Source organism: Xenia sp. Carnegie-2017, unplaced genomic scaffold (assembly GCF_021976095.1).
Source record: "Xenia sp. Carnegie-2017 unplaced genomic scaffold, XeniaSp_v1 HiC_scaffold_20, whole genome shotgun sequence".
NCBI lineage: Eukaryota > Metazoa > Cnidaria > Anthozoa > Malacalcyonacea > Xeniidae > Xenia > Xenia sp. Carnegie-2017.
The window spans coordinates 15,203,575-15,218,825 of record NW_025813483.1 but is presented as its reverse complement, the minus strand read 5'-3'; the positions used below and the strand labels follow the sequence as shown (position 1 = coordinate 15,218,825).

The window sequence follows — 15,251 nt, the reverse complement described above, 5'->3', positions numbered from 1 at the left end:
ACATGCATCTAACGGAAGCAAGTATACACAATTCAAACAACCTACTGCCCATGATCTAAGGGAATTTCGAAAAGTTTTGCCGAGAATCGATTGAATTTGATGTCCATTTCGAAATTTGGATTGCTTAATACTTCTCCGTAATTTATAAACATGAAAAAAACTATATAGAGAACATCAAAACAGGATGATATCAAGCTGAGTCTGTTGACATTGACACTGACACGACGGTTGACACGTATTACGGAAGTACGTCATAAGAAACGAAAATATAAGGCTAGCTACCCCAAATTCGGGCTACACAATAACAAACAGTGATAATTAGCCATTTCTATCAAGTAATAATGTTTAAAATGATAAATTATTATTAGCTAATTTAAGTATTTACCAAATCCTCTCAATAGACGATCCCTTACTTCTATAAACATTATTTACGTCAAAATATCTAGCAAGATGTCGTTTACGCGATGTCATAGCCTTGCACGTAGAATAACCACCCTTGTAGATTTCCATCAAATTCTCGAAAGTTCTAAAAATAAAACCCGACACGTATGACCGTATAGACGTATTTATGAGGTAAGGAGATGAATGTAGGAAATCCTCCATTGAATGGCATATCTTGGGGTTCAACTTCACCTGAAAAAATCAACATGAATATCAAACCCAGATTCAAAGTAGCCTTTAAAATTTAAAACATCAACACTGTATCACAAACAGCGGTGGAATGGTATGTGGTAGGTAGACGCCCAGTGGCTGATATCTTCTTTGCAGTTTCTTGATCGCCACGTTTGCATGCAATGAGTACCTATTATAACCTGCTGAGTTGAATTTTTCATGCTGCCGTCTGATAGATTACATAATTTAAAATATAATTTTGACCACAAATTAGACCATTAAGACAATTCAATGGTGGTGTACATTTGGCTGACTACTACAACATAGCTAACATTCTTTGAACGTTTTAAATTCAAATTTTTGCCGGCAAAACTACTGTTTGTCTCTTTTTCCGTCAAGATGTTGAAATTGCACTGACATACGTCACAACGAGCAAGCTTCCGACTTATATCAAAATAATTCTGTTGATAATTAACTTCACTGATGGTCAAAAATTATCTTTATGACCAAATACAGGAGTGTGTAATGTGAGTTTAGTATTTAGTAGATCTCCCTCTCGCCATGCTATCTATCGAGATTTTTCATTTATCAGGTGACAATTTCCCCAAGGCAGTGTTGACACTCTCCCACAGTTCATTTGGGATTTTTTTCTGATCCACAGTTTTAACATGTCATTAACACTTTTCGCTGCAATCCACTTTACTTTACTTTCCAATTTTCATTTTGGAGTAGCTGATTAGCAGTTTTCTTTCGATAGTACCAACACTAAGTCTATTCCAAGACACACTGATTCTCGGCTTTGGTTACGTAAGACCGTAAGCTGTCTAGATTCTTCCTATCCAGGGAAGAGTTTATGAAAGGAGCTCCAAATGTAGATGTAACAATTGTATATGAGTGACGATTGTAGGACATTTCAACATGGTTAAACAAAATTACTTAAGGAATTAAAGATAATGTATTATTTTACTATAAGTTAAAACATATTATAGTAAAGTAGCAGTAACAGAAAGTGGAAGTGTGTACTTATACTTTTATATGAAATACCAATTCGAGCAATTGTTCAGTTTTACAACCAGTGTATTATTTTGCCAATATATTTTTACGATGTTTTTTTGGCTATATTTTCTTATCTAAATATTGTTTGATGAATTATTTTAACTTTTGTTTTGATGATATATTTTAGCTAGACTGTTAATATGGCTACATAGTTTCCCTTAGGTATTGTTTTGATTATGAATCTTGTCTAAGTATTATTTTGACGTATGAATTTTACATGAAATAAAATTGTTTTGATGTTATATTATACCAAAGTATATTTTTGATCGTATAATGCATTGAATTGAAAAAAATTTGAGGATCAGCTTCAGCCTACAGATGTAATTATATATACGGTCTTAAGCACTTTGACATAGGTCTTAAACTTCATTGTCTTTACTCCAAGAACTTCTAATATTAGAACAGATGCCCAAATTTGAAATGCATTTGTAGGTCCATTTTTACTGATGGATAAATGATTTGGCAAACTTATGAAAAAAATATAAGGATTCCTAAAAAGAAATCAAGTAAATGATTTCAAGCGAAGGTATTCACATACAAGAGCGTAAACACAATTGGCGATAGTCTGCCAAAAGTGGGGGTCGTTATGTTGGTCTCTTCTCACACCTGAATAACTTCACTTGGCTGCGTTAATAATGGTCTACTAAAGTCACAACCTTTTAGAGTCTACAACATACGTTGGCGGGTATGTGAAAATACTGTGTGTTTAATACTTTTCTCACACAGTGAAATTATTGTTTGGCTTCATTTGGCAAGAAAATGCATTGTTTCTGAGTAATACTCTAGACAGCCGGATGATCATACAGACCGATCGTGTTTGGTTAAGATTAAGTCGCTGAGGACTGTCATTAAACTGATTATATTCTCTTGTCATTTTTCTTAATAATCATGCGTCGAATGCCCTAATATCTAAATTATATATCATAGAAAACAGCATTGAAGTCAAACACTTGAATATTTAACTTATTCAACATCCATTGACAAGCTTAAACATCCTCGATCATATACTTTATATAAAACATGGCAATGATATGCCTTATCTTTGCTCTGACTTTTATTCACACGGTGCCATAAAAGAACTACACTTGATTGACAGAAAACTCCTGATCACATCAAACCACCATTTGTTTTCATATGAAATTAAAGATAAAGTACTTATTTACTTCTCTCCTAGCTTTTATCGCCTTAGCGAGGGAATCGGAAGATGATGATTTGTATCAGTTACTTAAAGAAAATAACTAATTAAAAAAAAAAGAAATATCATGTATAAAATTATAAAATTTATCATGAAGACTCTCTCACTATGTACCATCTTACTCTGTACCATCCCTCTGATAAAGAAAATAATTGCATTTTTACCCGTCTGCTGTGTAAAATTACTTGCGCTGTGCAGGTAAAAAGTTTTTCATGTTTCGTACGAAACAAGAGAGCTGAGATTGATCAACGTGATCTCTTAAAGATGCATTACCAACCTTCATCTGTCACTCACTTCACACAGGATTATATTTAAATGAACAGTAAAAATCCTTAAAGACATAAGAGGAATAATTGCTTATTATGACGAGATGTTAAAATCACTAAAAAGCTATGAAGAGGATTGCACAAAGAGGAAAAAGGAAAATGCAACGTGCCATGTAAAAAGACTTTTGATTGTCGAGATCAGCTCTTTGATAAAACTATTTCCGAAAACGAAAATCATGAAAGCCTTTTGCAAAAAAGATACTTAAAAGTTGTTCACATAGTTCGAATTTATTAAATGGAGACCTTATAATTATTAAACAAAAACTGAATTTCGAAATTTAGTGAAAGGTTGCCATGCAAACACATCCTGACGCTTGCCTGGTGGCCGCAACTTAAAAATTATAATCTGCTTTCGTTTATCTTACATTTCTGTTATTATAGGTTAAAATCAAGATGCCATCATGACGTCATAAGAGCAAATGTTAAAACTACAGAAAATCGACCAAGTAAATTATTTATGCTGTCATGTTGTAGACGACAGCGTCCGGCTCATTTTGAAGAGGTATCGAGTTACTCTCCAAATAGTCTTCCAAGACACGATTCGTCAACACGCACCATTATCGAAGTAAATAATAAAGTTTGTTGGTTGGCAGCAAGCAAGTTTCAACGAAAACGATATTTTACGACATATGGACTCGAAACATTGTTTCGCATTTTCAACATAACAAATCAATATTACTGACCGCTTGTCAGACTTCTACGAGAAATGCTTCTGCGTATCGTTTTGATTTCAGTGTTTTACCACACGATTTTGGATAACATCTTCATGGAAAGCAAAGCAACCGGTGAAATCAATGGAAGAAATGCAATTGTATGTACGGAGTGTTTTTATAAGTATTACTTAAACGCAATATTGTGAAAATTTTGCTCTTGTGCGATCGATCTGTATTGCTATGTAACTCTCATTGATAAGTTCTTAAGTTCATTTAAGACATGTACTATGCTATAATACACAGAATGTAGCAAATTAATCTGGTCTGCAATTGAAAGACACAGTGGTAGAACTTCGTACATCGTTCCTTTGCTTTAGTTCAACTAATGTTTTACTTCAAAGTAATTCATCATTAGTAGTGCTAACTTTGAATCCTGTATGTGTGGAAGCTATGGGGGCAGGTTGCCTAAAGTTGGCAAAACTTCAATGATAAATGATCGTATTGAAAAGAAAAACACCCACTATATGGGAATAAAGTGTTAGAGTGTAATTTTTCGCTAAAATTTTGTTGTTAAGAAATTAAGGAAATCATATTTACATACAATCCTTTATATTCGTGTGCAAGAATATTTATTTAGCATTGTTTGCCTTTTGACATGATGAAATATAGAAACAGGATCTATCATCTCGTCTTTTGTCCTCTCACGTACAACGTATATGCAAATATTTTTTTTAATTTCCAATGTGTTCACGATACAAAAGCAACAGAAAATACATCTTAATATCATCATTGTATATATATATGATACATGTCTTTAGAGCATTTACTAACGAAACAAAGATGATAGAAACTTATATATCCGGGCAAGGAAGGAGCATGATTATCAATATAAGTTCTAAATCCATTGGACTCCCGTACCTAAGACTCGAGAAAACCTAATTCGTTCCTAATATCACTTGCACACCTATATTATCCTCTCCTCAAAGAATAGGCGAATATTTACTACAAGCGAAGAACAAAATTATCGAGACTTCAAACATTCATGTGCTGACACAGATATTTTCGTCAGGTGGTCCTTTACTTCGCCGTCAAACACTTTGATAAGAGGGACGTACATGAATTTTTAATCGTTCTTTATTTAGAAATGAATACACGCCTTAAAACTAAAATATTGCTCAACAGCGATTGGATTGAACGGTTATTCCCCCGCTGTTTGCTTTTGTTATTCATAACATTGTAGAAGATTCGCTTGGGTTTGTTTATGAACAGCTATATTTATTATAGATACAAATTAAATCGATAATGTAAAATGCACTTGTTTTCATCAAACAATACTATTTTTTCTGTAACCTAATCCACACATCCTTCAACACACCAATGAATGATTTTCGATCATGTCGTATTGTCTTTATATGGTTGTAATTCACCATTATATCCAACACGAGAATAATGTGTTTCAGAGTACTATGGTATTAGTAAATTATTAATGAACAATAGTGATATTTTTTGTATTTGAGTGTTCAATATACGTAGGATAAGCAAGGCCATAAGACTTAGCTAATGTTTTATATACGAGTGCTCAGTGCTCTATTCTTTATAATATAATAATTGGAATATTCGTTTGAGCGTCTCCATGTAATTTAATTCCGTTTAGTCCATAAGATATATACATGTCACTAGCAATTGACCAGGAAGTTTAATTGAAAGGTGTTCGTCCTGTTCATAAAAGGTTATTTGTCTTAAATAAGAAATCTAATATCCTACCAATTTCAGATCTGTACACGTATATCATCGTAATTAGTGAGGTTCTAGCTGTGAGCACTGTTAGCGGTTATATAGTTGGGTGATCATGGTCCTTCAATGTCGACATTTGTTTTCTATTGTCTGCCAAATTAACCCAGCATGCTCTTCCGTATTGAATAATAGATCATTCTCATGTGTGCTGAGTCTGTGAACGTCTTGTTCTGTCATTATTGGGCGCGGTGCTCATCATGAAATTGCGGTCATTGTGAATGGATAAATGATGCGTTATTACATGATTTTCATGCTTTTGCATTAGTTTGCAATTCGTTTGGACAACCGCAAGTTTGAGAGACGGACATGCTCGCGATGGTAGTGACGTCAGGTTTCTCATATCGCTCAATGAAATTGCTAGTTCATAAGAGTTGCCTTTTTCCTTGTAGCAGAAACATGTTTTTTCCTTTTCATTTTGACTTTGAATTTTTTGACGTCTCACTTTCTGAAATGCACGACAATCCGGTTGCGAAAATCCGCATGATATTGACTCACATCCTGCGAGATAAGGGCAATGGCAGGAAGTTGTACTCAAGTTATGTTTGATTTAAATGCATTACTAAATGTGATGACGGTGTTAATTTTTTAAAAAATATTTCAGTACAAGTTTTGCGCAATTATTATCAAGTAATAGAAGTAACTTTTGCGACCTCGCTTTTGTTATACCTAGACAGAGAACGAGGGCGCACATATCATAAAGAAATTGGGAGGTGTGATATGTTTTGGGACCGACTTTTTTAGTGAATGTTTTTGATACAAAAACCTTAGCCTTACTCTAAGTAACATGTTTGTCGATTAAGATCGTCCAGGTGAGTCCTGAGAAGGACTGTTGGTATTGATGTAGACTGATGTTTCGACCACCTTAGCGGTAGTCATCTTCAGATAGGGTTGTCGAAACGTCAGTCTACATCAAGACCAACAGTCCTTACAACTCTACCAACCTGGACGATCTTCATCCACAAACATGTTACGATATTCCCGGGTTCAAACCATTTACTTTCTTACACTAAGTGTTATAAAAACTCACTCGTTTGTGTTAATTTGCAGTTGGCAAACTTGAAACACATCTACACGAATGTTTCTCTTATCTTACAGAATTATTTAAAAACGTTTGGCTACATATCAGAATCCACTTCCACTGGTGATGCACAAGAAGCCAGAGATATTACTAAAAACCTGATTAAGTTCCAGGAATTTGCTGGTTTAAAACAGACAGGCAAATTTGACGAGGAAACCTTAAAGTTAATGAATTCTCCCAGATGTGGTGAGAAAGATCCCATTTATTACCACAAGAAACGACGACGTCGATATGTCACGGAAGGAACCAAATGGAAGAACAAGGTAATGTGACATCAAGACACGAAGAGTTTTATTTTGTTGGATAGAAGAAGAAACGGAGATCAGCAATTGGAATTGAATTCATTATCCATTTATTTGAGATTTCTAATGACTTCGATTGTAAATAACACTTCAATGTTCAAGCAATATTTTGAATGTTAGTGTAGCATCAAACTTACATGAAATGTGTAATGTTTTGTGTTTGTAGAAAATTATAAATAATGTTTTTCTACGCGGTATGTTTTTGTAGGATTTGACGTATCGTATCGTGAATGATCCTTATGAGGGCGACACCAAGTTATCACCTGAGTTGATACAGAAAACAATTAAAGCAGCCTTTCAAAAATGGTCTCGTGTTGCTGATCTCACTTTCACTGAGCTGGAAGATGGTGAAGCTGATATTATGATTAAATTTGCATCCGGTGAACACGGTGATGATTACAAGTTTGATGGTCGTGGAAGGACACTCGCGCATGCGTTCTATCCGGGTAGCAACTTCGGTAAGCACTTCATAGATGTGGAGAAAGCATAAGCTCTGTTTGTCAGTTGTTACATCAACTTAAGCCTTAAATTTCACCATTTTTACTACCTTTACTGTCAAATCATTTTGTCGATTTTTATAAATTTCATGCTTCTCAGGTATCGCTGGCGATGCTCATTTTGATCTTGACGAGAAATTTTCTCTCACCGAAGAAGATTCCACAAACTTCATATGGGTGACGACACACGAGTTTGGACACAGTCTGGGACTAGAACACAGTAATGATGTCGAGGCAGTAATGTACCCATGGTACACTGCGGGCAGGATGGGAAATATTGATCTGAGTAAAGACGATAAACGTGGCATACGATTTTTGTACGGTAGGTACTTAATCCTGAAATCCCATTTCAACAAAAAACCATTTCCATAAAATATCTTGGAAAATCAAGTATGTTAACTTGATCTCTCGAATCTTAGTATCCTACTTGGCTTGCATACATTAATTAGTCAAAATATTTATCCTTTAACCAATAACGTATGGTTTGTGTGTTTTAGGTAAATCTCAAGGACGTAAGCATGAACCTCTTGTTATTTTGCCATTTCCACCACGAAAAGAATGCCAATTTTCTTTTGATACAATATTCTACGATACACGACAAAACAAGATCTTTGCGTATAAGGAATTTGATTTTTACATATTCAACATTAACGGCGAGAAATCTAAAGGACCACGAACTATTCGTAAAAGATGGCACGAATTAAACAGTAAAGTGAGAGCTGCTTATACAAGACCCGATGGTCACACAATCTTCTTCACCAAGTATAGGTAAGAAATGTGGATAACGTAGGTATATGTTATGATAGAAAAGATAACAAATGCTTTTATACCAATAACTTAGGTACAAGCACCAATAACTTCGGTTTCTAATGTGAAGAAATGTGGCTCAATGTTAGGATAAAGATAGCAACCGCCTCAGTTGATTGACAATCTGCCGTCCGTGAATATTACTTTATGTTTACGTTTTTGCTATCATTTTTCTAGTTACTATGAATACGAAGGAAAGAGATGGATCAGTGGTCCAAAGTTTATCGAAGAATACGGTCTAACTGCGGAACTTCGTGAAATGGATGCTGTTATGTCGCTGACAAGAAGCAGAGAAACATATTTCTTCAAAGGAGGTAAATTCTGGAAGTACGACGAAAGAAAACGGAAACTGTTAAAGGATTATCCTAAACTGATCAAAGATGTTTGGTCTGGATTACCAGATAATATAGATGCAGCCTTACACACGCCAAAAGGCAACACATATTTCTTTAAAGGAAAAGAATACTATCAGTTTGATACATATTATTATAAAATGTATCCTGGTTACCCCAAGCCAATCGGTCCCAACTGGCTTGGGTGTTCTAATAAAGACAATGATAATGTACTCTCAACTGAAGACAATAAATCTAATTCTTTTAGTTTTAGATGTTCTTATAGTATACTTTTGCTGTGCACGGTGCTATGGGCACTTGTCTGCAAATATTATTGATGGTTTGTCATCATGTAGTCGATCTTGCCTGTGTACTTATTGTAATATTTTAGTTTCTGTAGATAAAATGCTGTTAAAAGTTTTAATTGATATTGAGAAAATTATTAATATTTTATTATTTAATTCAAATACGATCACAATACTTATGGTAAATAAAGTACGTTCAAGTGTACAACAAACTATATGTACAAAATTTTTGTTTCTGTGTATGACATAATGCCATTATGAACGTTCGTCCATTTCTTTATATTCGACCATTGAAAATATTTCATCAGTCGCCGATTAGAACACTGTAACACTCAAGTCATTCAACGCTTTCGGAACTTCCTATAATTTAACCATGTTTTCCATTGTGAAAGTTCCCGAGTCGTTTTTAACGCAAAGTACACACTACCGATCAACCCAAAAGAAATCAACGAATACCCGGCGATTGTAACTGTTTGTACCATATCATCTATCTTCTCCATATTTGGCCATAATTCTGGTGTTTGTGGAACAACAAACGAACCTATCTTCTTGGCACCGCCGTATATTGACGAAACAGCCGAAGTTATGCCTAAACCATTCGCATATCGCTGTTTAGATTCTGCATCTTGTTCGTAAGCTTGTGCTTGTTCATCGTTGTCCATATTGAATTCACGACACGCAAGAGACACTCAACGCGTGTAACTTCTCGCGTGGTACGACGGGGGAAATGAAACAGCATGTGAAAGTGAAACCACTACACGGCATAAAACTTTTGAAACGTTTAGAATTTTATATATTTCCCAATCGAAAATAAACTTTGTAATCAAGATGAGTTCAGTTCTAAGAGCAGATATTTTCTACAAATTTCAATGTGAAGGTTTAGGAATTAGATATAATTATGGATTCCAGCTTTGAAGAAACTCAAATAAATTGGATCCTTCTTTCAATTCAACACCCTTATCATTTGGCTGTAAAAATGAACAGAATTTCATTAAACATTAATAAATAATGCTGTCGGTGAATAGTTGTTTACCTGACTGGATGAAAACTCTTCTTTGTCTACTTCAACTACAATGTTCTCATTCTTTTTAATTGGAGAGCTCTTTCCCTTAGTTTTTAATTCAATGCTATTCAAGTCATCTGAATTTGTTGGGACTATATTTTCATTTGCAGTCTTCATTTGCTTCTCTTTCAAACTAGCTTCAACATTGTTCATCTTTTTTAAAGTCACATCATCCATGGCAATCTCTTTGCCCTCAGTCGAAGGTGGTACTTTAGAAATTTGACTTGCCACATTACGTCTGACGGCAGGAAACTTAAGATTTCGTTGGCTCTGTGAGAAAGAATGAATAGTCATGTAAGAATTAGACACTATTAGGTAAAAGTTACTTAGAAATACACACAGTCTTTACCTTGGTAGCCCACTGAAAAGGTCTTGAAAATGAATCCTAAAGAAAATAAAAATCGTTAGAATTTCAGATATAATATTTATTTAGAAAAACAGGTTTTTCATAAAAGAAAACCTCCCGTTGCAAAGTTTTGTTTTCTCTTACGTACGTATTATGCGTTTACTATAGCTCATAAATGAACAAGTTTTATTCGAGCGTGTAGATTGAAAAAATTTTAAGTGGACAAAGAAATTTTTACTTTAAAAAAATGAAACAAATATTCATGTTGAAAACTAGGGTAAGCAAATATGGACACAAATAATTTCCTACACAGACAAATAAAATTGTGCAACAATTGCAATGATGTTTAAACTTAATATCAGAAAGCGGTGATTACAGCATATTTTAATCCTTCACTTCACTCTATGTATTTCGTAAGTATACAGGACTTTAAATTTTTCAGTAATGGAAAATGAAAATATAAAAACACACGTGGAACGTAATCTTATGCTTGTCGAAATCTGCTTGAACAATTCCCCTATAGTTTCAATAAAAATTGAGCACAATATGCATTAATTATTGCAAACATACTCACATTTATTGACATGGCTTCAAACTGTTCTTTGTGTTGTGATGAGTCGTCTATTTGCCATGGAGTCTTCTCTTTCCAATAATCCTCACTCGTGTTGTATTTCTTTCGTGTATCATTTGAAATAAAGCGATCGTTTAATAGCTTATCGCGGTCTTCAACGGGCAAACTAGACCAAGTGTTACGATTCTGTGCAACAACTTTTCGTTCTTCCGCAATAATTCGTCGATTTATGCCATTTATGCCTTCAAAATACGTCCAAATAAACTCCTCCATATTTGTGGGCTTTGAGTAACGTTGTGTTTCCGGAATAAAGTTTATTGTCATCGAATCGACGGAGTTTTTTTTGTCTTTCCCATCTTTTTTTGTCGCATTTTCTTTCGCTATTATTGCAGCCATTTTTGTTCATTATCACACACGGCATTTATTTTGCCAATAATTGTGACGCGCTCATTTGCGGTTGCGTCGTCAAGAGAATTTATAATTAAAGAGAGGGGGTCACTAATTATATTATGCACAGGCAAAGGTGCGATAAACGGGGGGGGGAGATGTCACGACTTAAGAGCAGTGTATTTAGTATATGTATGCAGTTTTATGACAATTAATATTAAAACTTTTGAGTGAATAATTTATTATAATATAATAATAGTCTTACAATACCATCACAGAGTAGGAGGAAATGCAATTCGAGCATCACCATAAGTGTTCCAGATCTTGTAATCACATGAAACCAAATCTTTGACTAAAAATCCAAACTGATGTTTCAAGCAAATATCTTCTCTAGACAACTTTATTAAAGCAGACTCAATTTTTACTACGCTTACCTACAGTGACTTTTGGTGAGCCACTTGGATTAAGTCTGACTGATTTTCGATCAATATCAATCCCACTGAATGTGTTATTAGTTGACTTAAATAACAACTAGATGAAATAAAATCAGTGGCAGCGAAACATTGATAATTTAGGAGGGGAGGGGGGTGGGGGCTATATTCATATATTCATATAATGTAATCCATAAACACAATTTATTTCAATAGAAACTAATTAAGTAAAACATGCATATATGAATAATAGCCCCCCAATTATCAATGTTTCGTTGCTCTTAAATAAAATTTTATGCAATGTTTATTGAGAATTAAACAAGCACACAAAAATTAAACAAGTTAAAAAAATTACCTGAATATATGTAATAGGACCAGAGCAGAAAGGATCTCCCTCAACAGTATCACTTGATGACTCTGGCGAAGCTGGAGACGACAGCAAAACTCTACCATGTAGATCAATTTTTAAAGTCTTGGGAAATTTTTGACCTATCAAAGGACAAAAAAATATTCACAAATCATGTAAAATGTATTGACAATTTTAAAAACAAAAATAAAAAAGGCAGACTCCACCAACCCACACTCCATATTAATCTTTTCTTGTCAGGTGAAACAAGAACAGTTCCAACAGTATAGTCAAAGTCCCACTTATGTATCAAACCACTGAAAACAAACAAATATTCTTAACAAGTCAAAAAATACTCTATAACAACTATTCATCATCAAAAATAGCTAATTTTTGCAAATGAATAAGAATTTTTGTCATCATACCAGTCAAAAAAAGGAACATGGACTTCAAAGTATTCAAACAAATTCTTCATCTGTTTATGTAGATTAAGTTTTATACGAATGCATTTCACTTCACTCTAAAACAGAAGATTAAAGATATGGGATGCATACAGTGTGTTGATCAGGAGCACATCCATCCTCATCTATCAGAAGGGCTGCAAATTTCCTAGGAGAATGCATTAATGTGCTTGCAGTGATTATATACAATAAGGAAGGAAGTTATCAGTTGTTTTCACTGTCATTTAGTCTTTTTAGCTGATATTACCTTACATTACCATATATTATATCATACATATAATATAGGTATATACATTAATATATAATAATATTTTTTAAAATAAGGCTATTCATTGTACATTGACTATATGAATGCACACATCATGCTGAAAAATCAACAGATCCTTGTGCTGATATCTGATATTGTAACATTACACCGTTCTCAACCTACCTCAGAACGTATTTCATAGCATCCACTCACTGGTGGAACACAATCACCATAGATATTAACAAGAGGGAAAGAGTCCGGAGGTGGAGTAAAATGTACATTCCTCGAAATTATCTCAGTATCAGGCATATTGTAAAAGTTGACCACCTTTCCAACAGAGTCCTCTCTAGCATTAGATGCAACTTCCAATGATTGGAGGCATGGATGAAAGGCCATATGAATATTTGACAAATGTGTTAAGGTCATGTTAATCTCAGAAACAGCATCAACATCAGCCTGAATAATGTGTAAACAATTATGAACCACTTAAGATTACTCTAATATTAAGATTAAAATTATTAGTATGGTGACAAATCAATAACATGGCTTTAAATTCATAAAAAGATTACACATTCATGGTCACTACTACCTTGCATGACACTGATCCGTCAACTGAACACTGATCTCTATACATTGCTCTTTTTTTATCATTGTATATCATAGCCTTGTACTGTTCTTTCACATTCAGTTGAATGAGATTTTTGGTCTTTGCAGATGCTAAAGGTCGCCAACCTGAGAGCTACATTAAACATTAACTTTGTAAAACAATGAAGAGAAGAACGTTGACAAAGATCTTAATGCGCACACTAACTCTGTATTTTTGAGAACACTTGATACCCTTTTCAAGCAAGAAACTCTTCATCAGGTTAAGGTTTACATCTGATGGCGTTCCAAAAGGCATCAAAATTTGCAAAACCATAGCAAGATCTTGAATGTGAGTGGAAAACTAAAGAAAAAAAGCATATAAAGTAATGTCTTTATAACTATTCCAGAAACTATTCAAAATAAACACTAGTTTGATGTTTATTACCTCATCCTTGCTATGAAATGGCACCAGCTCCAAAAACTCCATAATATTTTGCAACAATGAATAGCCAATTGATATTGCAGGTCTGACAATGTAGCATTTGATAACAATGTTAACTTATATGGCACCTCAATAAAACTTAATTCTGAACATACATTTTCACCAGTGAAGTGTCCTTGGAAATCTCTTTTTTTCCCGCAAGACAAAGGCACATCAGTATAAGCTCAGACTAAGAGTAATAAAATCTTTATAAGATTAAATTTTGACAGCAAAGTGGAGATATCAACAATTGGCAAACCTTTTGCAAAACAATCAAAGGCCAAAGTTCTTTACTATCAACATTCAACTTCATTACCGGTTCTTTTTTGCTGTCTTTACAGCCATCAAATTTTTCAATGAACTGAGTACAAAAGCATAGCAATGCATTTTATTCAGTCCTTCATGGAGATATTTTAAGGGGTTAGTGAGTAAGGGTAGCTAAAGGTTTTTAAGGGCTTAAGAGTGATATAGCCAAAGATGAGCCATACATTATCTTTTAAAATGGCAAAGAGAAGTTATACCTGTAAGGTTGAACGTCCTATCTGTAACTTCTCAAAAACACATTCTATGATGCTGTCATCATCAGGTAAATTATTGACTGTTGCAATATTATTGATCAAATGCCATCTTCTCTCCACAGTTGGATATTTTCTGTAGAAATATTTCAACATAGAAGTGACAATGTTCAAAGTCCAGTCACGAGACAAAACTAGTGCTGATGAGGTCACGAGAACCATCAACTTTTAACAATTCTCACATTTTACTTTTACTCACAAATGAAATTGACATGTATCGTTGGACTTTCTGCTTATATAAACATCTTAAATACGTAATATCACTTCCAAACAAAAATAAGAGCAAACCTGGAGAGAAGCAAATGCCCTTGTCCTTTACTGTCCTTGGAGATAATCCAAAAGGCACGAAAGCTCATCGCATTAACACAAACGAGTGACAACAAAAGTTGAATGCAACGTCGAAGGACAAAGATAAAACTACAATTTACGTCCAATCAGCAATAACTTCCACACTTTTATCGCACACAAATTCTTTTGTGATTTCTCAAGTAAAATGATGTCATATCTTTGCTCTCAAAAGGTGACCAACCTGAAGCACATGACATATTGTAACCTGAAGCACATGACATATTGACCTTTTAATAAAATAACATCCAACAGCTAACATAACGAACCCATTTCATATCAGTAATTCATGAATTCCAGATGATAATATTTTCCTTATCTAAGGCACGGGAAAATCAATAAGCCGATCCGACAAACCGTATATAGTATATCAACTATCAACTTAACTTGCAATAAAAACACGTGCAATCGTGCATAATAGAAATAATGGACTTTGGAATATTGAAAAAAATTGAA

At 34.1% G+C, this 15,251-nt stretch overlaps 3 protein-coding genes across 3 annotated transcripts; 1 reads left to right on the top strand and 2 right to left on the bottom strand.

Annotated features, from left to right (window-relative positions):
• Positions 1-318: 318 nt before the first annotated feature.
• On the bottom strand, positions 319-15,157 carry LOC124441154 (AP-5 complex subunit mu-1-like). Its single transcript, XM_046991588.1, has 15 exons — positions 15,065-15,157; positions 14,739-14,979; positions 14,397-14,526; positions 14,135-14,236; positions 13,992-14,065; positions 13,840-13,921; positions 13,621-13,755; positions 13,399-13,548; positions 12,993-13,265; positions 12,527-12,621; positions 12,333-12,418; positions 12,111-12,244; positions 11,759-11,855; positions 11,595-11,676; positions 319-633 (listed from the first exon to the last, which is right to left on the bottom strand). The coding sequence occupies exons 2-14, from the start codon at positions 14,804-14,806 to the stop codon at positions 11,597-11,599; spliced, it is 1,506 nt and encodes a 501-aa protein (XP_046847544.1). The 5' UTR covers positions 14,807-14,979; positions 15,065-15,157; the 3' UTR covers positions 319-633; positions 11,595-11,596.
• Positions 3,584-9,169, top strand: LOC124441150 (macrophage metalloelastase-like). The gene is made up of 6 exons (XM_046991581.1): positions 3,584-4,000; positions 6,732-6,977; positions 7,225-7,474; positions 7,614-7,835; positions 8,011-8,281; positions 8,498-9,169. The coding sequence occupies exons 1-6, from the start codon at positions 3,896-3,898 to the stop codon at positions 8,988-8,990; spliced, it is 1,587 nt and encodes a 528-aa protein (XP_046847537.1). The 5' UTR covers positions 3,584-3,895; the 3' UTR covers positions 8,991-9,169.
• On the bottom strand, positions 9,728-11,542 carry LOC124441161. Its single transcript, XM_046991597.1, has 4 exons — positions 10,941-11,542; positions 10,370-10,405; positions 9,991-10,290; positions 9,728-9,925 (listed from the first exon to the last, which is right to left on the bottom strand). The coding sequence occupies exons 1-4, from the start codon at positions 11,331-11,333 to the stop codon at positions 9,854-9,856; spliced, it is 801 nt and encodes a 266-aa protein (XP_046847553.1). The 5' UTR covers positions 11,334-11,542; the 3' UTR covers positions 9,728-9,853.
• Positions 15,158-15,251: the final 94 nt, after the last annotated feature.

Coding starts and splice junctions, on each gene's coding strand:
- LOC124441150 (XM_046991581.1), top strand. CDS start 3,896: ATGCTTCTGCGTATCGTTTTGATTTCAGTGTTTTACCACACGATTTTG. Junction 6,978..7,224: donor GAACCAAATGGAAGAACAAG/GTAATGTGACAT, acceptor ATGTTTTTGTAG/GATTTGACGTATCGTATCGT. Junction 7,836..8,010: donor TGGCATACGATTTTTGTACG/GTAGGTACTTAA, acceptor TGTGTGTTTTAG/GTAAATCTCAAGGACGTAAG.
- LOC124441161 (XM_046991597.1), bottom strand. CDS start 11,333: ATGGCTGCAATAATAGCGAAAGAAAATGCGACAAAAAAAGATGGGAAA. Junction 10,406..10,940: donor TTGAAGCCATGTCAATAAAT/GTGAGTATGTTT, acceptor TATTTTCTTTAG/GATTCATTTTCAAGACCTTT. Junction 9,926..9,990: donor AAGAGTTTTCATCCAGTCAG/GTAAACAACTAT, acceptor TCATTTTTACAG/CCAAATGATAAGGGTGTTGA.
- LOC124441154 (XM_046991588.1), bottom strand. CDS start 14,806: ATGAGCTTTCGTGCCTTTTGGATTATCTCCAAGGACAGTAAAGGACAA. Junction 12,419..12,526: donor CATGTTCCTTTTTTTGACTG/GTATGATGACAA, acceptor GTTTGTTTTCAG/TGGTTTGATACATAAGTGGG. Junction 12,245..12,332: donor AAGATTAATATGGAGTGTGG/GTTGGTGGAGTC, acceptor GTCCTTTGATAG/GTCAAAAATTTCCCAAGACT.